This window comes from Bidens hawaiensis, unplaced genomic scaffold, assembly GCF_021521415.1.
Source record: "Bidens hawaiensis isolate Kalapana, Puna unplaced genomic scaffold, B.hawaiensis_p1.1 tig00012327_1, whole genome shotgun sequence".
Taxonomy (NCBI): domain Eukaryota; kingdom Viridiplantae; phylum Streptophyta; class Magnoliopsida; order Asterales; family Asteraceae; genus Bidens; species Bidens hawaiensis.
Genome location: NW_027492002.1, coordinates 335,633 through 357,547, shown reverse-complemented (window position 1 = coordinate 357,547; position 21,915 = coordinate 335,633). Strand labels below are relative to the sequence as shown.

General features: G+C 35.1%; 2 protein-coding genes across 2 annotated transcripts; both read right to left on the bottom strand.

The window, feature by feature from the left end:
• Positions 1–6,126: 6,126 nt before the first annotated feature.
• LOC143540701 (heat stress transcription factor C-1-like) lies at positions 6,127–7,545 on the bottom strand. The gene is made up of 2 exons (XM_077033687.1): positions 7,339–7,545; positions 6,127–6,856 (listed from the first exon to the last, which is right to left on the bottom strand). The coding sequence occupies exons 1-2, from the start codon at positions 7,540–7,542 to the stop codon at positions 6,260–6,262; spliced, it is 801 nt and encodes a 266-aa protein (XP_076889802.1). The 5' UTR covers positions 7,543–7,545; the 3' UTR covers positions 6,127–6,259.
• A 7,153-nt stretch (positions 7,546–14,698) lies between these two features.
• On the bottom strand, positions 14,699–19,298 carry LOC143540725 (kinesin-like protein KIN-13B). Its single transcript, XM_077033708.1, has 11 exons — positions 19,085–19,298; positions 18,053–18,268; positions 17,788–17,976; positions 17,522–17,707; positions 17,359–17,440; positions 17,104–17,263; positions 16,731–17,033; positions 16,415–16,633; positions 15,938–16,325; positions 15,189–15,254; positions 14,699–15,097 (listed from the first exon to the last, which is right to left on the bottom strand). Exons 1-11 carry the CDS (start codon positions 19,256–19,258, stop codon positions 14,924–14,926), a joined length of 2,157 nt encoding a protein of 718 aa, XP_076889823.1. The 5' UTR covers positions 19,259–19,298; the 3' UTR covers positions 14,699–14,923.
• Positions 19,299–21,915: the final 2,617 nt, after the last annotated feature.

Sequence of the window (21,915 nt, the reverse complement as noted above, 5' to 3'; positions counted from 1 at the left end):
ATAATGCACAACATGATCATCGAGGACGAGGGAAGAGCAATATGTCCAACTTTCATATCGGACCCGGATCCACCACGGACTCCGGCAAGTATGGAGCAACGACTCAAAAATTCGGATTCCGTGCAGTCAAGAGAGATACATAACGCACTAAAGGAGGATTTGGTCCAACATCTTTGGATGTATCGGCCTCTGCCTGGTGAAAACGATGATCAAAACGAGGGCAACAATGAAGACGACGATGAAGACAACGACGACGATGGCGAAGACGATGAAAACGACGATGAGGACGACGAGGGCGAAGACGACGACGACGACAACAACGACGAATAGTTTTTTTTTATTTTCTTGTAATATTTATTTAATAAAATATTATTGTTATTTGATTATTCTTATTAAAAATTAAAAAAAAAACAAAAAGTGTAAAAGTGACTGGGCGCCACGTGACACATAACCCCTGGATGTGGAGAGTTATGACCACAGCCTGTTTTTGTACAAAACCATAACTCTGACTGGACGCCACATGACGCATAACCCCTGGTAGTGAAGCTTTATGACTACACATAGTCTAAAGTTATCATAAGTAAACTGCATACATCTTTATTTTATCAATAAAGATCTTTATTTTATCAATAAAGAAGTTATAATACGAACCATATTTGATATGAAAATGTGGTTCACATATAAGCTCTTCATGCCTAATTCTATCAGGGACAAATTGACTCGTGAGCCAAATTGTTGCGTATGCCATGCATAACTAGATATGTGATTTCTAACACGTATTTATAACAGTGTATCACTTATAAATGTAATTTCCCATGCACGGTTACTTTGCTCCTTAAGTTACTACGTATGAACATGTATCTTGCGACGATTACTCTAAAATAGATGTACGAAACCATACCGTATTCACTTATAGTAAATACATATATAAAAGATATAAAAAAAATATCAAATTTTCTAATAGCCTGTTAACAACTTAAAGCCGGTGTATGAATTAGGATTATGAAACATGGCCCACCATAGATTTGAGACAAAATTTGTGGGTCTCATAAGAATCCTATGTGAATACATTAGTTGCGTGTTGTATAACGAGGGACACATTTTCAAATCGATGACAAATTGTCTTTAGGTATTCATAATTAAATAAATATTATAATAACATATATGTTTGTGGTAGATAACTAATAATACTTTCAACGTCTTTAGAAAAAGATGATTTAGCCTTTCTAATCAAATCCCTTATCTTTTGCACATTAAAAAAATGATTCAAGTTCATTTAAATTTTACTCTTTAGAGTTTAGAAAGAGATCAAAGGATTAACTATTCCAATTTAAGCATATTTATTCTATATGCTAATATAAATAAGAAAAAAAACCCTTCCAAAATGACTGATTTATTATTTTAAAACAATTAAACAAGTTTTGTAAAACCATGAACAAAGACATGTTTATAACTAACACAGTAACACGGTAAGACTAACTGTAGTGGGGGTGGTGCCTCTTATGCCTCACCAGCATTTCACCAGCCAAACCGTTACAGAGACGTTTAAAGGAGTGCTTGAGCCCCTTTGGAAGTTGGCGTGTTTACGTCCATAGGCATAAAATTAGCTCGGGCCCGTCAACATTTTACCAATCAGATGCACACACACTTCAATTTATTTTTTTAATCTTTTTGTTTTAGTTAATTATCAGATAACATTTACACACGAAAGTGAAAAAGCAAAAGAATAGGGGGTTAAAGCAAATAGATACCACTAATGTGTCAGTTACTTTTGTATTTGTTAGTTAGACCACAACACACACGATCTAATATAAAAAGGTTTACCATCAGTTAATTTAAATAAATGATTGACAAAGTTACGGAAGTTAATTACATAAAATATTAATTTGTTTTGAGTGAAGTTATTGAATCATGAGATGAGAATTGAGATGGGTAAAGCCCAAGAGCATAAGAAGCATATGATTAAATGGGCTCATGGGCCATGCTGCCATAGCCTTTTCAAACTAGGCTCAAATTTCATGGTGATATTATTAAGGAAGCAAATTAGACAAATTTACAAAGGTTTGGGAAAGTATAAAACAAATTAGAAACTGGTTAAATGGATTTGTGTTAGGGGTTTGTAATCTTTTGTTAACATAAAAGATGTGTGTTAGTCATCAATTATGTTAGTATTATAAGTTTTTGACTGTTTTCTTTATATATAAGATACTTGCGTTATTTTATACTATTAATAAATTGAATCTCTCGTCATATCAATGTTATCCGCTTTGTTTATGAGAAGCTCACAATTTTTTTGTTTTGCTATTGCCTAAGTAGACAATTACATAAAAAAAGAAGCATAATCCTTCTTTTATGATTGAAATAATTATCCAACAGTCTAACAGGTTAAACCCGTTATGTTACTAAACTATTCTATCACTTATTTATTGTACTACTATAACACACGATCCTTCGTAACAATCAATATTGTTTCTTTTGTCTTCTAGAAACTTATGAATTTTGAGTTTTAATTTCTACTATGAGTGGAAACTTACTTAAACTTATGGTTATCACTTAACCATCATGGTGGCCTAATTGTGGGTTATTATCATGGGTTAAACCTTTCCTAATTAACAAAAAAATGTATCTAGTCTAATCTAAATCTAAATATACTAAAAAATAATGAGGATGATGTGGCAATCCCACATTCATTCTAGGCCTAATCTTTCTTCTCATTCATCCTAGCTATCCATGGGTTATGAAGCAAAAACATATTGACAAATGGGTTATAATTTCCTTTTTAATTCTCTAATTTATCATCTCATTCATCTTAGCTATCCATTGGTCATGGGCCAAAATAATTTTGGCAAATGGATTATAATTTCATTTCCAATTCTCTAATTTTTTATCTTATTTATCCTACATATCCATGAGACTATGGGTCATGGGACAAAACAGTTTTGAGAAATGTGTTATAATTTCTCTTCTAATTCTCTATCTCTCATTTCATTTATCATAGTTATTCACGGGTAATTGGTCAATATTATTTTTGCAAATTTTGTATATAAAGAAATCAAATTTTTGAATTTGTAAGTTTAGACTTCTTATTGTTTATACTATATATTTTCTCATTTTTTGTACCTATAATTCTGTTCATTTCTTTTAGATAATGGATCTTTTTATTTTTATTATTTGACAAATCCCGTGTAATACACGGGTTCAAAAGCTAGTAATCTTATATTTAATGATTGAAGTATCACCTAATAGTTTAACATGCAAAGCTGTTATGATTGAAGTCTTAAGTTCGGATTCAATTTACAATCGGATTTTACAGCAATAGGCCTTCAAGAGGTCGCTTTCTCCATAACAGGAGACTGGAGATGGTGGGTTTTAGTTATCTAGCACTAACTATAATCACGGGTAGGGGGTATTCTTCGGGATTGTTTTTCGGTTTTGGTTTTTACGTGTCGGGTTATTCGGGTTTCAAAGTTTTAAATCTTGACCCGAAATCCAACCCAAATCTCTCACGGGTTTTTCGAGTTTGGGTCATTCAGGTTCGGACCTTTTCGGGTTGGGCTAATCGGGTTTCGAGTATCCTTGAAAAAAAATATTAAAAAGTTACAATGTTAAAACCAAAACATGTTTTTCTTTGCTCATAACGTAAATAATCAAATAATAAACTAACATAACTTTATAAAATAATTCAAAAGAAGAATAAAACAAACTTCAACCATAAGCGTCTTCAATCAGTCATGATTTGGTTGTTTGATTACGACTGCTATTAGTTATAAACGGACAACATAAATTAACAATAAATGTTTGATCCATTATAATAGATGGACTGGCAACAATCGAGTAGGGTCAGATTCTGATAATTTAGTGGATGAGTTTCAAAATATATTTGGCTTTAAAACTAAAAGTTTATTCGGGTTTTTTTGGATTTACTCGAAACCCATAAATTAGACCCAAGAACCAACCTGAATTTACTTCGGTTGGGGTCTGATTAGTCTTTTCCCGGGTTGAGTTTTTTGGGTCAGGTTAGTTCGGGTTCGGATACAGGTTTTTTCAGATCGTGTTTCAGGTAAAAGTGATAGCTCTAATCACGGGTGTATGGATGTACGTTACGTCGTTCGGTTAATCGGGTAGCCAGACTTTTATTCATTGGTCGACAACTCGATAAAGAAAAAGGTTGGTATTGATTGGAGTATTTGTCGTTTTGTGAAACTCACACTCGCTGTCACGTGCACCCATAGATGCTGTTCAAGTCTGTCACGCGCTGTGACCGGCACCCAATGATTTGTCTAATTTCTACATTCTGATTGGTTGGCAATAAATAAAGAAAACCCACATGGACCTTTATTTGTTTCTAAATATTAATCCAAAATAATCAAACTTTTGTTTTCACTTCTTTTGAAAACATAAAATTATGTTTCGGTTATGTATTATCGAAAACCGAACATAACTGAACCAAACTATAAAATCAAATCGCACCGAACTTGCATGAATGTTGGTAATTGGAATAAAAGTTTTATGCCAGAAATTGTTAATACGGTGTTTAATAAAAACTTTATGCCAGAAGTTTAACTCCAATTCATTATTTTGAATCCAGCTTTTTCAAGCTCAGGTGGTTCTAGGATTCGACCGTGGATCATCTGTCAATTGTATGTCTAAATAAAACAAGTGTTGCTCTAACAGTCGAACCACGGATTCCTCCATGGTTGCACCACAAAATGACATTTTCCTTTCTGAACATTTTTTCAAGATTAAATTCAATGTGTCCTCAGTAACCACAATATCATTATGCTAAGAAGGATATGATATAAAACACAATCAATCATGAATATATTTTGTAAACACATTTTTTTAGACCATATAAAATCTAGAAGTTACAAATTAGAATACATTTTTTTAGAAATATGATTTTACAAAATATATGTGTTAATTGTCAAGTATTTATGAGATTATGTAATATGTTCACTTAAAGAACAAAGTATATAGATTGTAATAAAATATAAGAAACATTTGTGAAATATAATATAGTTTTTATTTATTGAAATCTAGAAATGTTATTTTGGGAACGGAGTAAAAGAGGTCCCAGTTCTGTATGTGGCTTTTCCTTTTCTTGATACATGCAAACTCCTCAAAATTAATGTTGTACTATTTTATGTGCAATACTTATGTTTATGTGATAGATATATTTAGTTATAGAATGTAATATTGAAGTTTTTGGTATTATCTAGCATTACACCCAATCACACAAATGTTTTTTCTACATGTGTTCTTAAACTTTAGTACTCGATACCCATTGATACTCTTTTTCTCTTTTAACCAGCAGCGGAATTGTGAATTTTGTATTGTTGAGGGCAAAAGTAGATCGGGGCTACAAATGGTTAAGCTAAAAAGGCTGGTTTTAAATTGGATCGGGTCATCGGATAAGTCTATGAAAGATTATACTCTACCCCCCCCCCCCCTCGCTTAAATGTCTACAATGAGGTTTGAACTCTCATCACTTGGTGAGAGGAATTCAACAATTTTGTTAGGCCAAAAGCCTTGTTCCTATATATTAGCCCCAAATAGTTTCTTGAAAATAAATTAGAAAAAGAACTATTTTCTTAAAATGATTATGAATTTGACTAATATGAAGTCACTCTTAAGCAAAGAATTACATCTGATTATATACAAAAAGTATCTAGAATTATAATTTTGTCCCTTGAAAGTGAACTAAACTATCAATCAATCATATAAACACTTGTAATACTCTACCCTTAGCATTTCAATTAACAAATTTTCACACAAAAACAAACCCAATACAAATAATTGCGGACCCGCGACCTATTTAACTAAACATGTAAAATGTAAGCCTCTCGGTTAATAAAAAATTCAAACTAAACTTTGGCATAATACATGGTGTACCCGATCGCATGTACAAACTATGTTTCAGCTCATCAGGGAAACCACCCAAACCAAACCGGACCCACCGCAACTGGCTCTACTTCTACTCGGTCAAAATCTAGACATGACCCGACCCGACCCGACCAAAACCAGGAACTGGTAATTGACTTTATTGATCAAATCCGAAACCAATTCTTTGCTTATTCAGGTTCCAGAAAAAAACCCCGGTTTGTGTTTAACCCAAACTCATCTAGCAATTTAAAACATTTAAGAAAATAAATATAAATGTATGATTTCATTTCAAAACTATTTGGAAATTACAAAACAAAACAAAAACAAAACACAACTTCAAAGTTCAAACCATAACTAATTTAACTGTATCCACCACCTAAAAACCACTACCAAATAGTGTAAACGGGTAACCGGCCGGCGTTCTATTCTCCGGCTCCGGCGAAAACCCGACAAAATTATCTACATCAAACCCACCAAAATTTCCTTCTACTTCGTTATCTACATCAACCGCCCCTGTCCACCGCCACGACATCGACGACGTCCCTTCATTCGTTGGCGTGTTCACGACCCGTTGCCGCTTATTATCGACCAAACGCTTCAACCGTTGATCCTTTTCAAGCATCATACGTGGCAAGATCTCAGGATCATCCGCTACTTTTTGCAATAAGGCCATCATTTGCTCGGGCCGCCGCTCGGTCGCCTCGAGCCTCTTGTTCATACCAAGTAACTCTTGTTCTAAAGCCTTTTGCTCTTGCTTTAGCTTGGCTATCTCAATTGTCATCATTTCATCCTCATATCTAATAATATTATTATCATTCTCAGCAGCAGTAGTAGCAGTAGCAGTAGTACTATAACTATTACTGTTACTATTATTATGTTTTTTCCGTCCTATGTTCTTTAGTAAGTGTGTTTGTCCTTTTAAAAACCACTCGTTCGCAAACTCCCAACGATCCGTATCCACTTTTTTGAAACCCTGATTTAATCACAAACCGAAATTCAAACAGAAGGCTTTCGAATCCAATTTTTTAAAAAAACAGCTAAAATAGTTAACACTGTAATTCCATAAAGATACAACTTCACCTTAAAAAATAAGATAAAAGTACATCAAATTATTTCCAAAAAAATCATTTAAATAAAAGTCTACAATATAGGTTTATAAATTAAAATAATGTTAAATACATCAAGTTTATGATTACTTAAAATATAAAATTACAGTAAAAAAATAAAAAGTAACCCAAAATGTTTACCCGTCAAAAGTTTTGGTTTCGGTTCTCCGGTTTAAACCAGTATTACAACAAATATCGACGGTTCAATTAATTAACTAATCATTTAGTAATTAATTGAACCGGCCACTTACCTGAAATCCAGTTAAACCGATATATACCGGATTTTAAAACATTGGGTTAAAGTTTGTTACGAAATAGTAACAAAATGTAACCACCAATAAACACTTACGTAAGTGTTTAATTGTCGAACGAAGCTGGAGAAGTTGTTGTGTTTGAAGTTAGCAGGCAAGAGGCGTTGCGAGAACTCAAGCGGGTCGACTACGATGAACGTGTTATTGGCAAGGCCCCAACGGATGAACCCGTCTAGAGAGGGGTCGTTGACCATGTGGTAAGTCTTGAGGATGAACGGTGCGATTATATCGTTCGAGTCCATGAGATTAATGTTGATTGTTTGTTTGAGTGTCTATATATATATATATATATATATATGAAGATGCAGAAGATGATGAGCAACAAGAACAAGAAGAATTATGATGGTCACCGGCAGTGGGGACAAGTTTTAGATATTTTGACGGGTAAAACACGCGCCAAAACGAGAGTGTGTATTCAGATATTTTCTTCCTTACTTTATATTTTTTATTACGAAATATATTAGTACTTTTTATTAATCTTAACTATTTTCTTTTAGTCGCCATCGGACCCAACTAATGAATTGGTTGCTGATGGTCCTAACTTTTAACGTATTTGTTTTCAATGGTCCGCGACTAAAAAAATTCTAACGGCGTTAGTTGCAGGTCACCGGAAAAACGTTTTTGCCGGAAAAGTCACATTTTTTTTCCGGAAAACACCACCTGAACACCGCCACCACCACTTGAGCACCATCAACCGATTTCGACGATGGTTCTAAAATTCCAGCGACTTAAAAATTTGGGGTTTTTACTACAAAAAAGTTTCTAAAGGTCCGATACAAAGTTACGAAGATGTTTGAGACGAAAATGTTAAGTTTTTCCAAAAATGTTTTTCCGGCGACCTGCAATTAACGGCGTTAGGATTCTGTTAGTTGTGGACCGTTGGGAACAAATACTTTAAAAGTTCGGACCGTCATGAGCCAATTCGTTAATTAAAACCGATACACCTTAACGATGACTAGTTTTCTTAACCAGGGTCACGGTGGCGTCAGAGATTTTGGTCTATAGTGGAAAACGGAGAACCTAAGCCTCGTATCATTGTGCCACAAAATGAGACCGAAATAGGTATTGTTCGGTACCTAGTTGATGTTTCGGGATCGTTACGGTGTCGATATTTATCGAACTTTTGTCTGCGGTGCCGGAGATGACTGGAGCAGTTTTCAGTACCGGTATCAACTTTAAAAAAAACGGGATCTGGAAATATTGGATTGGTATCGATATAATACCGAGCTCATCTCTATAAATAACCTAAGTATTTATTATTATATGTTATAAGAGTAGAATTCTCAGCCACTTTGTGCCGTTCGGTCGTGCGTTAAACCATACCAAAATTCTTAAAGTCGGTTTTTAAAATTTTTGAAATCTATTTGTTATTTTCGATTTCGATTTTTATTAATCTCCAAAAAAACTCAAAAAATTCCTATCGCTTAAAACGAAACAATTTTATTAAAAATAATCATTATATTTTGATTAGAGCGTCTAACTCACACGACCACTAATTCTACCACGGGTCTACCACAACATATTTTCTTATGGTATTATTTTAAACATGCCACCAAGCTAGAAGCTTGTTTATTTTACTTGGAATGTAAGTACAATCATTTTAATAAAATTGTTATTTATTTTCTTGGTTTTCACGTATGGTACCAACCTATTCCTAACCAAAACAAAAAGAAAATAAGACTTATTAGATTTGGTGTGCAATATTAAAGATATTTGTACACTTTCATGTTTAAATTAATGAACACGTAGGCATAAGTTTTTTGAACTTTTAGGAGTTTCCCAAGCTCTTGTGATATAAGATTTGGAGACATCAAGTATCAAGTTTGAATTTGATTTAATTCGGGTTTTATTGTAGTGGGTTTTCAGGTGACAGGTTTTTCCTGACATAGAAGATGATGGACTTGAATTACCCGGAGCTGCCTGCGATCGTGAGTGTATGAGTATGAGGTCTACGTTTGTTATTGGGTTACTCCAGATAGTCGGCTCTATTAGTTGGCTGTTTAATAAAAATCAAGAAGAAAGACAAATGATGGAGATGTGGTAGGAGTTGATTGGCCAATCAATTATTTATTGTTAGTTGTATTTAAGAAACAGTTTTATTAACTGATTGGTTGTTTATTTAATAGATTATTTTTTTAATGGCGTTTATTAAATATAAAAAAATGTGTATTTAAATAGTTTAAATAAAATCAATTAACAGAAAAGTGTTTATATCTTATAGAGAAATATATTTACTAAAAATAAAAATAGTAAATGATGAATACAACAAATATCAATATACCCAGAAACTTAAAAAAAAAAACAGAAATACATATTGTAAAATAGTTTTTACATTTTTTTTGTTTATAGATTTCTGTATAGAAAAACATATAATAAGATGACAAGTAATTCATGATAGATTCATTTCAACGCATTACACAGAATTATAATGACAGAATCCTTTTTATATAGAAAATCATTGAATTTTCAGCCTTGTTCAATACACATGTGGTATTTATTTTATTGATTTGATATTATTATTTTTCAAATTAACAAAAAATATTATTACTGAAAATTCTAGGACAACCATGGTCACCATCTATGTTGAGACAACCATTTGACACCGCCCATAACCTACAATCACCATTGAAACACTCCCATCCACATAGTATCATAACATAGAGTCCTACCTATGTCGTCGTCATCTCCTTAACCCCACCCCAAACCGACGACTTTCACCCGACAATTTTCAGAAAAAAAAAAGGTAACTAATGTTTTTTTTTTTGGGGGGGGGGGGGGGGGACCATGTGTGAATCGACCTAATAGTTTCGTCATATCTATTTTCTTTATATGTATTGATTTTATTATAAACCGAATTTCCTAAACAAAATAACATTTATAACTTATAAATATGTATATCCAAACGTTCGAATTTACAAAGCAAGATAAATTGTGAATAACACAAAAAGGTTTTGGCTATCTCTACATGGGGAAAGTTAACGTACAAATGAAACTAACGTGCTAAACGTAAGAATCAAGTAGAGTAATTATATATACAAGTAAACGTGCTAAATGTGAGAATCAAGTAGAGTCATTATTATACAAGTAGAGTAATTATGTAATTACATCATAGACGTAATTACTCTATGATGTAATTACATAATTACTTTACTTGTATAATAATTACTCTACTTGATTCTCACATTTAGCACGTTAATTTCATTTGTATCTGATCCAAACCCATCTCTACGTAACCCCTTGCTTATATGAATACTGATATATAACGTCTTTTTGGTTATTTTCATTGATTCAATGTGAGAATCCGGAGTCTTAATCCCTATTTTTATATAGTGTGTCACGTGACAAACAATACATTGACATATGATTAACATAGTTTTATAACTCAAAGTACATTAGACATAGCCTGTTAGGCTGAGGGGTGTGGGGGGCGCGAGAGGGGGCGCGAGTGGGGGCGCCAGCCAATAATATTGTGACGTGTGGCAGAGAGAGAAACTTGATAAGATGGGTGTTGGTAGTGGTGCTCGCGCCCCGGGACATGGTGTGGAGGGGCGCGAGAGGGGGCGCGAGCGGTTTTTTTTTTTATTTTTTTATAAATGTATTAAAAAAACGAATTATTATAAAAACTCGTAAATCATCAATGTGTCTTCTTTCTTCTCAAATCAATTCAACCCAATGGCTCTCACATCTAAACTCCACCCATCTCCATATCCAGTTACCCATTTCAAAAACCCCAAATTCCATCAATTTCACATCATCTTCACACTCTCCCTTCACCGAGAAACACTCAATCGAACGCTACCAACGCGACAACTGGGTCTTCAAAAACGAATCCGGTCAAAACCCATTACCCAATGAATCCAATTTCTTTTTTTTTTTTAATAAACAAAAAAATTCGGCTACCGGAATTTTTTACAGGCTGCCGGAATTTTTTTTTTTTAATAAACAAAGAGCCCAACGGCTCTATTTACGCATTCCCAAGCCGTTCACGAGCGCTACACCCCTGGCGCCTGCCTCTTTTTCCGCGCTCGCGCCCCTCTCGCGCCCCTCTCGCGCCTCGGTGGTGTGGTGCTCGCGCCCCGGGGCGCGAGCGGCTGTCCTCTTGCGCCCTTTCTCACGCTCCACACCCCTCAGCCTTATTAGTTATAAATTATATCTTTGATTTGTAATACTATATTTCTAGCACTACTTAATTTAGTATTTATTTATTCATACTGTCATTGTAAGCTTGATAGATTACTACAAAATTTGATTCTTTTAAGTAACAAATGGACCAATCAAAAACAGCCAACAAGACTCTTAAAATTGCATGGCTATAATCTTTTTCGTAATTTTTAATTGGCAATTTATTATTCATTTTATATTCCAAAAGAAGAGAATATGTTTATTTAATCAAAGACAGCCATTATTTGCACAAAGGAGAAAAGAATAACTAAAATATTCCTTAAAGAAGGTGACTACCTCTTTATATTAAAGTTTAAAGAAACTATAAACAAATAAACTTTAAAAATAAATTAAACAAAAAAGAGACTTTTTCAGGTTCAAAATGTTCGAAAAAAATAATTAATTAACTTAAAGTCGTGAAACCAACGAATCAAAGCCACGATGATCAGAGGGGCTAAATCTAAAAAAATCATGACCCAATGATGAATCCCGCAATTTAACCCAAACATAACGTCCATAAATGCAACTTAATCTAAATTATAAGACACTAGGTCCCATGTCAAACATGATTCTAATGCTACAAGTCTACAACAATCAAAATAGTTTTGTTTTATAAAATCTGACATGTAGTTAACAAATAATGCAAAATTTTAAATCGAGCCCGTGTAACAAAATCAACAAGAGATTTAGCCTCACAACTAGGTAAAGAACTCAAGTCTTGAGTCACTTCAATCTTAAATGGTTGATAGAAATCTTGATCTCAAACGATTAAGATTCTAACAAGTGTCGTATGTACTATTTATATATCTATGCCAAAAGTTATTTAGCAATAGCAAGTGTCACATCTTCTAATTATGTCTAAAAGTCAACTTAGAGACCACATTTCCATTTTGTAGATCTTGTGGACACATTAAAGTTGTTTTGTGCATCATGTGGACATCCATTTGTCTTTGAAAAGAGCATAAGCACATTTGTTTTTCTTTACTTGATTGACCCCTCTAGGTTCTCCTCCATGATAAGTACAACAAAATCTTAAATTCGAAAAAGTTTCATTCCACATCTAACCTTAAAAACATTCATCTGTTCATCCTAACTCTAATTTAAACATAACATAATCTGTTACGAAACTCTTATACAGTTATTTTAAAAGAGAACGTAAACTATAAAATTATTTTTTAACGATAACAATAATTTATCAAATAAGCCTATATTACAAATAAATGATGTCACAACAAGACTTTTGACACCTATCAACATCATAAATTAATGTTCATGTCTAGTTACCTTGGATGCAGGCAAAAACCATGTTAACATCAAATAGAGTTGATAGCTTAGGTTTAGCAACCAATCATAATTTAGAAAAGAATAAAAACAAAAAAGCACACATTAATGTAAGGCTGAGGGGCGTGGAGCGCGAGAAAGGGCGCGTGAGCCCATCCGCTCGCGCCCCGGGGCGCGAGCACCACACCACCGAGGCGCGAGAGGGGCGCGAGAGGGGCGCGAGCGCGGAAATCCAGGCAGGCGCGGATGGGCTAGCGGCTGGGATAACGCGTAAATGGCCTGGGAATGCGTAAATAGAGCCGTTGGGCTCGTTTTTTATTAAAAAAATAAATTTACTTTCTCTATAAAACCTATATCAAACACAAACCAACAACAATATAACATACAATTTTTTTTCTCTATAAAACCTATATCAAACCCAAACCAACACCAATATCACATACCAATATCACATACCACACCCAAAACCCAAAATCACCCCATCTTCCAAGCGATGTTTTATTCGGGGTCGCAACAATCATCCGGCTTTCAACCATCCAACATACAACCGTCTCCTAACTTTGTAGTTCCGGAGACACAAGAACCAGAAGGTGAAGCTGCGGGACAAAGAAGACGCGTCCACCGGAAAAAACAAGTTGCAACGGACGGGTCGGGTTCGGCTTCGACTGGAAGGACGAAACGGAAAACCACTCCGTGGTCATCGGATGAGAAGGAAGCCCTGTGTCGGGCTTGGATAGTCATTTCTGAGGATCGGCGTTGCGGTAATTGTTTTAACGTTTTTAAAAATGATTTTTAATAAAAAAGTTAAATAAAAAAGTTAAATGACTTACAAATTTATTTATGCATTTTGCAGCGGACTACCAAAAGAGCAAGGTCTTTTGGACAAAGGTTAGGGAGACGTTCTATTCGCTCGTTGGGAGTACAGAGCGGAACGCCGATATGATTTCGGGTCGGTGGACCGAAATCAGAAAATTTGTCGGCTTGTTTACTAATCTGTTCAACAGGAACGCCGGTCGTATGAGACCAAGTGGCAGTGACGATTTGGCGGTTTATAATTTCACTGTCGAAGAGTGGAAGCAGGAGTGCCTGCGGAGGTATGGGACGGTGAAGACGTGGGACGGTGTAAAGGTGTGGGAGAGGTTGAGAAGGTGTTCTAAGTGGGTTGAGCTGGTGGCGCCGGACCTTGATGCGGAAGTAGGGCCGAAATGGACTAAAACTAGTTCGTCTGGAGCGTATAGCACTTCCGCCGGGTCGGATTGCCGGGTTGGATTCGACCTAAACGTTGCGGGGGAGGAAACGTCTTCACCGCCGAGGAGGCGGCCATTGGGAAGGGACGCCAGGGGCAAAAAACCGGCTGAGGGGGAAGCCGTAAACATCAACGATCTTGTTGAATCCCTCAATAAATTCAACAAAACCATGGAGGTGGTCTCTAATGACAAAAAGGAAAAAAAAAGAATGAGAGATTTGGACTTCCTTACAAGAGACTTCAGTAACCTAAATCCGGTCGACCAAATGCTGATGGAAAAACAAAAGGAACGTATCCGGAAGAGGTTGATCGAAGAAGACCAAGCCGAAGAATAAGAATAATGTTTTTTTTTAGTACTTTAATTTTTTTTTTAGATATTAATGTGTTTTTTTAATTAATGTGTGTTTTTTTAAATAATTTATGAGTTTTTTTAATAATACGTTTTTTTAATACATTTATAAAAAAATAAAAAAAAAACCGCTCGCGCCCCTCCACACCATGTCCCGGGGCGCGAGCACCACAACCAACACCCATCTTATCAAGTTTCTCTCTCTGCCACACGTCACAATATTATTGGCTGGCGCCCCCACTCGCGCCCCCTCTCGCGCCCCCCACACCCCTCAGCCTAAACCAAATGTGAAAATTTTGACTTTATACTTCAAATCTTATCATGTACTTTTTCTAGAAATGAAATCAAAATTTCATTTGTTTAATGTGGTAATCATTTTAAGGGTTATCTGGAACATGTTATAATGTTATAGTCATAAATCAAAACAAACAAGATATTTGACTCACAAACTCACAATCAAAACCGGATTTTGATTTTTCTATAACTCGCCACAAGTTACACAAAGCTTACATAATTCACACGCGAAATCCAAATCAAATGTAACGGAATACATAAAACACAACGAGATTGGAACCAAACACTCACCTTATTTGGCAGACGATAGAACATTGTATTCTTCCAAATGGTTTTGGAAATTATGTAATTGTGTCTGTAGTTTCTGAATCACGGATGCTTTTTGGGAGAGAAGTAAGTTCAGTTTTTCAATGTAATTGTCGAGTTGGTTTCCTGGTTGATCTACTTCTAGCAGCAGGCACATTTCCTGTAGTTGTAACAGGTCAAACAAATTAGCAACTTTCGGCTTAACCCGTTTGACTTGTAGAAGTCAAAATAAGATTAGATGAGTTAAGTACCTCTTTAACAATATCCATAGTCTCCTCCACTTGTATCCTGTGAGCATGTACAAGATTGTCCTCTTCCTAAAGTAAATACAAAGTGGTCCCATAGATATTAATAAGTTAAATACTATATTATTAGTAACTAATAGACAAAACGAACCAAACAAATACGAGCAGTGCATGTTCGTGTTCGCTCGTTTAACTTTAACCAAACACAAAAAAATAAAACAAGCAGCGTTTTCTTGTTTGTGTTCACTTATGTCCATTTGTGAATGAATATAGTTGAGCAAACACCAATTAAAATTTATTATAAAAATACATATTTTGGGCCTAAATAATTATTGTGCATATTCGTGCAAACACCAATTTAAATTTATTAAGACATACATATTTTGGGCCGAAAAAATTATTGTAACTAGACTAAATTGTAACGAGGCTAAAAAAATTAGACGAGTATATGTAAACAAACGCAAACTAACAAACATAATTGCACGTAATCGAATGAACATTCTCGAACATAAATGAACGAACGAGAAATGCGTTAATGTCCACTCGATTAACTAATTGAGCAATACAAATTGTTCATGTTCGTTCGCTTATTGTTTAACATAAGCGAACCTTCTAACAAACGGTTCATGAACAATTCAATGAACGAGAAATGTGTTAACGTCAGCTCGTTTAACTAAATGAGCAATACAAATTGTTCATGTTCGTTCGCTTAAAGGCCTACTAGTAACCATACCAAAATAAATAAATAAAAATACCTCTAGAAGTGCAGTGAGATCATCATTGTCCTCAACAATAGGTTTCATTTGAGTGACTGGCTTCTCAAACTTTGGAATGTTTTTTGGTTCGTTGACTTCCATGGAATAGTCAAAATCATCTTCCATAATTTCTTCATCTGTACCTCCATAATCACTTCTGTAATTTTCAGTTGGAGGTGTGTAAACCATTGATCTTCCAACTGGGCCCCTATCTGTTTGTTTAGGCCATCCAAATCTATTAGTTTCATACGGTTGTTTTTCAAATTTAACATCTTCAGAGCGCGTTAATGCTGATGAAGATACAGGCAATGCAATTGAGTTTCTAAGGTTTGACATTGAAGATGACAGGTCCTTTCTAGAACTGCTTCCCTTTGATAAACTCTTAACCCTAATATGTAAAATTTAGCCAATCATATATCATATTCAATGTCTCTAAATTCATATAAAAAGGTTAAAGTGGTTCAGGTCACAGCTCACCTGTCAGCATATCTCAGTGTGTTGAGTGTATGTTCACAAGATCCAGCGGTCGGTGAAATGCATGATATCATAACCGTACGTGAGTTACCAACAAACGAATCTCTCAAAACCTCAGTTAATTTACTTCCTCTAAATGGAATATGACCCTGGTCATTATCAAGAGCTCTGATGCATTCCTTTAATGCAAGTAAGCTTTTATTAATTTCAGCACCTTCCATCCTGCAATATTAACAATCAAGATTTATTAACTTATTAACACATTTGTGTGTACATAATTGTTTAGAGTTCAGTTAAAAAGATTTCAAAAACAGCTGACCTTGTCTGTTTATCATTATCAGTAGTATCTGCTCCGCGTTCACTTCCAGCAAGATCAATAAAAGATAACTTCCCAACCAAACGGGGCGGTTTGGATGCATTTCCACCAACCAATTTCTTGACAGCAAGTTGAAGAATCGCGTGTGATCTAGAAGATTCTTCATTTGCACCAGTTGTACCCGTGCTCCTTGTAGCATTACCCTTTTCAATTATTTCCTTGATTATTCCCACATCTGATACGTTATACTCCTGTAAACCGACTATGCAAACCTGTTGTTTTCCATCCTCTCTCATGCAAAGTTTCCTGAAAAATAATAACACTTGATAAGTATGCAAAGAAAATATCAAGAACTAACTAAAAAGTGAAAACTCACTTTCTGTCATTAAGGAGATCGAAAACCTTCCCTCCATAAATTTCAAAGAAGCTGACATATAACTGAAAACCTTGGTTTCGGTAGTTATAATGCATAAGTCTGAAAATATCTTGAGAAGCTCTGAGGGGAAGTGGTTGCATTGTATACGTCTTCCCGCTACCTTAAAAAAAATAACAACATGACGTCAGCAAATTTTATAAAATATTTTTAGGTAATAAGTAATAACAATCATCACATGAAAGGACAGAGTGATACCTGTTTGCCCATAAGCAAAGCAGGTTGCTTTTGTTTTTTGAAAGATAATTGGAATTATGGGCTCCACAGTTTGTGAATATATCTACAACACAAAGTTAATTATCAGCTAAAATATACTATAAAAGAGCAACATGTTAATGATGACACGATCTGATATACACACTTCATCATTTGTAACATCTTCATTCATCACAGCATCAAAAACAAATCCGTGCTTCTCTACATATTCAGTCAAATCCACCTTGACTTTAGATTCATAAACAGTAAGTGAACCAGTATTAGAGTCAATGCTGATAATATCTTGCTCATTTCTTGCAAGCTCCTTTTTGTTAAGCGGTCTCTTGCGCACCTGCATTTAACACATTCAAGCAAAAGCACAAAGAATAATATACAAAAAGCAATTGGGAAACGAGTATTGTGAAAACATACCACAACTTTAATCTTAGCAACATTACTAGCTTTCTCTTTGTCTGCCAATGAGCCCTTAACAACATTGTTCTCAACTGGACCACATGACATATTAGCAAATTTGTTGGCTAACGAATAAGCATCTGCACCATCAAAACCCTCGCCATACGAAGGTTGATTTAGCAAATTCAAGTTGTTTTCACTATGCACCTGCATGTAAAAGACATTATTGTAAGTAACTAACTAACTACAGATCTATAGTTAAGTAACTAACTAAATAACTAACCTCTGTTAACAGCTCGGTATCGAAGGAATGAAGATCAAGTAAACCAGGGCTGAACTCATTGGGAGATACTTGCTCCACATTACCATATTTTGCAAAGCTTGATGAACGTGAAAAAGCGGAAGGAGACGATGCATCTGCACTCCCTGTTGCATTCCTCTGTGAATTTCTGTTCGGTCTTGATCCATCAACATCACTATTGCCATGAAACCCATATTCCTGCACTCAAATCAGTTATCAGTCAAAAAGTTAACCTAGCACAGTTGATTCTCTATTAAGACCAGTATTGTAAAAATCAGTATAAGCCATTGGTTAATCAAAAATCTGTAAGTGACCAATTCGTAGGGGTGCAAATGAGTCGAGCCGCTCGCAAGCTACTCAAGTTAGGATCTATAAAAAGCTCAAATGAGCTAAGCGTTATCGAGCTCAAGCCTTAACGAACCTTGCTTATTATTAAGTTTTAACTCTTTTGAACTTCTATGTATTAATTTCAAATTGCACAACTGAGCTTGAGCAAAGCTTAGGCTTGTTTTAAGTTTTTCTTAAATTTTTTAACAATAATTAATAAAGTATACAAATAACAGATGATCCGAGCTCGAGCTTGAAAAAAGGACTCGCAAGCCGAACACGAACATTATAAAAAGATCTTAAAACAATCCAACGTCGAACTCTCATAACTCAAAATGAGTTGATCTCAGGCTCAGCTCGACTCGTTTACACTCCTACCAATTCAAATTCGGGTAATCAGACCTCATAATTAGTCATCGGTCTAAGTTCTCGCCAAATCCGGCCCAAATCGATCAAATTCAGGTCAACATATGTCGAAATTGGTCAAACTCATCAAACTATCTGAAAAATTATACTTACTAATCCAATCTGATTAATAAGTTTAAATAACTTTAATAACTACAATCCAATTAAATCCATATTCCGACCCCACCGCAGACTACCGAGTTTTACAGCTCTAGTTAAGGCAAATAAAATTTATATAAACATAAAAATAAATATTAAGCAATCAATCAAGTAACTAAGTACCTGAAGTGGAGGAAAATTAGGGTTTGAAGAATACAAATGATGAAGACCAGCTGACTGCAGCCACTTATTATTATTATTATTATTGAAATTAGATTCAATAAATTCATCCTGTTGTTGACGGTGGTTGTAATATCCAGCGTTAGAACCAGATCTATGCATTCCTGATCTGTTCATCTTGACCGTTGGATTATAATACGGCTAGGGTTTTCGGATATTAATAGTGAGATAGATACAAAATGGCCGGCTGAAGTAATTAGAGTGTAATTGATGGAAGAAGATTGGATCTGGTAGATGAACTGATCGGAAATGAAGTTGTAATTGAGGTTATTGGGATTCAGATTCAGGTTTTTGAGGGTTGAAGACAATACAAATTGGTTATTTGAAAGTTTTGTTTTTGGGGATTTGAAATTATGAGAGCGGGAAGTATTATTAGTGGGGGTGGGGCGGAGGGTATAAATGTCAAATAGGAGGAAAAACCGAGTATATAATGTTGTAAAAGTAATCTGTTGTTTGTTTTTTTAAATGTAAAATGTTTGTAAATCTGTCTGTAAGAAGAAAACTGTTTATTTTTAACGTATGCAGACTTCTGAAACAATTGGTGGTGGTGGTGTACGAACTGTGAAAGTGGGTGGTGGATGGTGATCAGTCTTTTAAAACCCGCCCCGGCTCGGCCGGTTAGACCGGTCCGATCGGGACCCGGTCCCTATACCGGGTCGGGTCAGGTCAGTGTATTTAGGCCGGTTTTGCGGGTGAATGGTTGGCCCGGACTGGCCCGACCGGTTGACCTAGCGGGTGAACCGGTAAAACCAATTTTTCCATTAAATTCAAAATGAAATGTGCATGCCGAGATTCGAACTTAAGACAATTTGGAGATATACACTTTAATGATCACCCATGAGCCAACCAATCAAACTTCATTGATGTCTCCATTAATCATATTTATTTAAAAAACAATATATAAAACATAGATAGACATTAAAGTTTGTTATTACTATTATTTAAAGCATCACATGCATGTAAGTGTTGAACCACAAACAAACGTGTTCTTGTGGCCATGATCAAACTTACCAATATAACATGTGTAAGCTTTATTAGTTGTATATCTACAAAGATGCCTAAATGGCGTGTGTTCTTACTTCATAATTGTTTCTCTCAACTAAATGGTATTAAAAAATTGTTCGTATTCGTTCATTGTTTAAATAAATGAAGATAGAAGAACTTTCGCGTAACATCTTACAAACAGTTCGTTTACATGCCTAAAAATCATACAAAATTTACATCATAATTTCCGATAACTATTTTTATATAACACCAACAAAATAAAATATAAAAACTAAAATCAACAAACATGTCTTACGATTAAAGATGAGCATTTTGTTCTGAATACCCGTATCGCGCTCGTATATGTATCCACCGTTGACTACTCAATAGAAATGGTAGTAAGAAGCAGGCATTGAGAGGGGTAGTTCGGGCAACGATCTGGTTTTTTGCCATTGGCACAAGCAGGTCCCTACTATCTAAGAACACTAGCAATGAGATATCATATCTCTGACTTAGTTTCCGAATCTTGTCGCAAGGAAGAGAGGGAAAGAGCGGAAAAGCGGATTTTGCGTCAACAGTTCTTCCTCGTTCCGACAAAGAGTGTGTTTCCTTATTCTTTTTTTAGCTTTGAGCTTGGTTCAGATTGGACACGAAGATTGGTCCGCTCCGCAAAGCTTAGCTTTTCGGTCCCCCCCCCCCCCCTATATGGGAGGCCTTATTACTAGTATGCCTCATTTCTCTAGAGGGATTATCTCAGTCCCCGAGCGAGTCCCGATCTATAAAGGAGTGAAACCACTTCCAAAGACTCAACAATAGGGTAGGCCGTAGTGACTACTCAGATAGAAAGCTGCTGGCTGGCCCATCCGTCAAATCAGAAATTGTATTTTGATTCCCGCGAGGTACGGGCCCTGCATCAGCAGGAGCGGTTGAGGTGTTGCCCTCCTCAATTATCAATTTAACATGTTCGGTATGGGTATCGATACACGTTTTTATTGATTTTCGGTACGAGTATAATCAGATACGTGCACCAGCACAATACGGGTATGCTTAATATTTTGTACATGCTTGTAATATGTAGAGATTATCTATATTTAATATATGAAACAAATCCTTAAACGCATCATCATTGAATGTATTATGATTTACGAAATATCAAACCTATCAATCTATCATTATATTAATTATTATTGTTTATTGTTTTTAGTTTTTGTTTTAACTGTGGTGTTACTAGGGCTAAGAATTTATACATGAGACACGAATACACGACACGTACCTACACGACTTTAACAGGTAACATGTAAAGCCTTAACATGTTTCGTGTACTAAAAAAGTAGACACGAATTTACCTATTAATTTTCATATCTAAATAGATAAAATACCTATTTACCTATTGTGAATATGTTAAGTACATGGTTAAATTTTGATAACTAAATATATATATATATATATATATATAATTATAAGTTATTCTAAACCCTATATTCTTAAAACATTCTCAGTGTCTGTTTCTCAACCGTCACCACTAACGAACATTCGCTCTCCAACATTTGTTTCACTAAACATGTTATCAAATATATGTTTGTAAAGAGCTCTTATCGTGGTTTATCGCGTATATCAGGTAGTAACAGGTTCGTGTTCGTGATACATGTACACGATAACCTTCAGTGTCGTATACCGGTGTATATATTTTGTGTTTGTGTTTTGTCGTGTACGGGTATACGCAATGTTAATAAATTGTACTTGTGTACTTTTTTTTTTTTGAACATACAATCTTTCCTCCTACTATTTAC

What these genes read in the sequence shown, in the direction of transcription:
- LOC143540725 (XM_077033708.1), bottom strand. Translation starts at nt 19,258, where the DNA reads ATGAACAGATCAGGAATGCATAGATCTGGTTCTAACGCTGGATATTAC. An exon ending in ACACTGAGATATGCTGACAG is followed by an intron (nt 16,326 to 16,414) that starts GTGAGCTGTGAC and finishes TTTACATATTAG; the next exon opens with GGTTAAGAGTTTATCAAAGG. An exon ending in ATCTCACTGCACTTCTAGAG is followed by an intron (nt 15,255 to 15,937) that starts GTATTTTTATTT and finishes TATTTACTTTAG; the next exon opens with GAAGAGGACAATCTTGTACA.
- LOC143540701 (XM_077033687.1), bottom strand. Translation starts at nt 7,542, where the DNA reads ATGGACTCGAACGATATAATCGCACCGTTCATCCTCAAGACTTACCAC. An exon ending in TTCGACAATTAAACACTTAC is followed by an intron (nt 6,857 to 7,338) that starts GTAAGTGTTTAT and finishes TGATTAAATCAG; the next exon opens with GGTTTCAAAAAAGTGGATAC.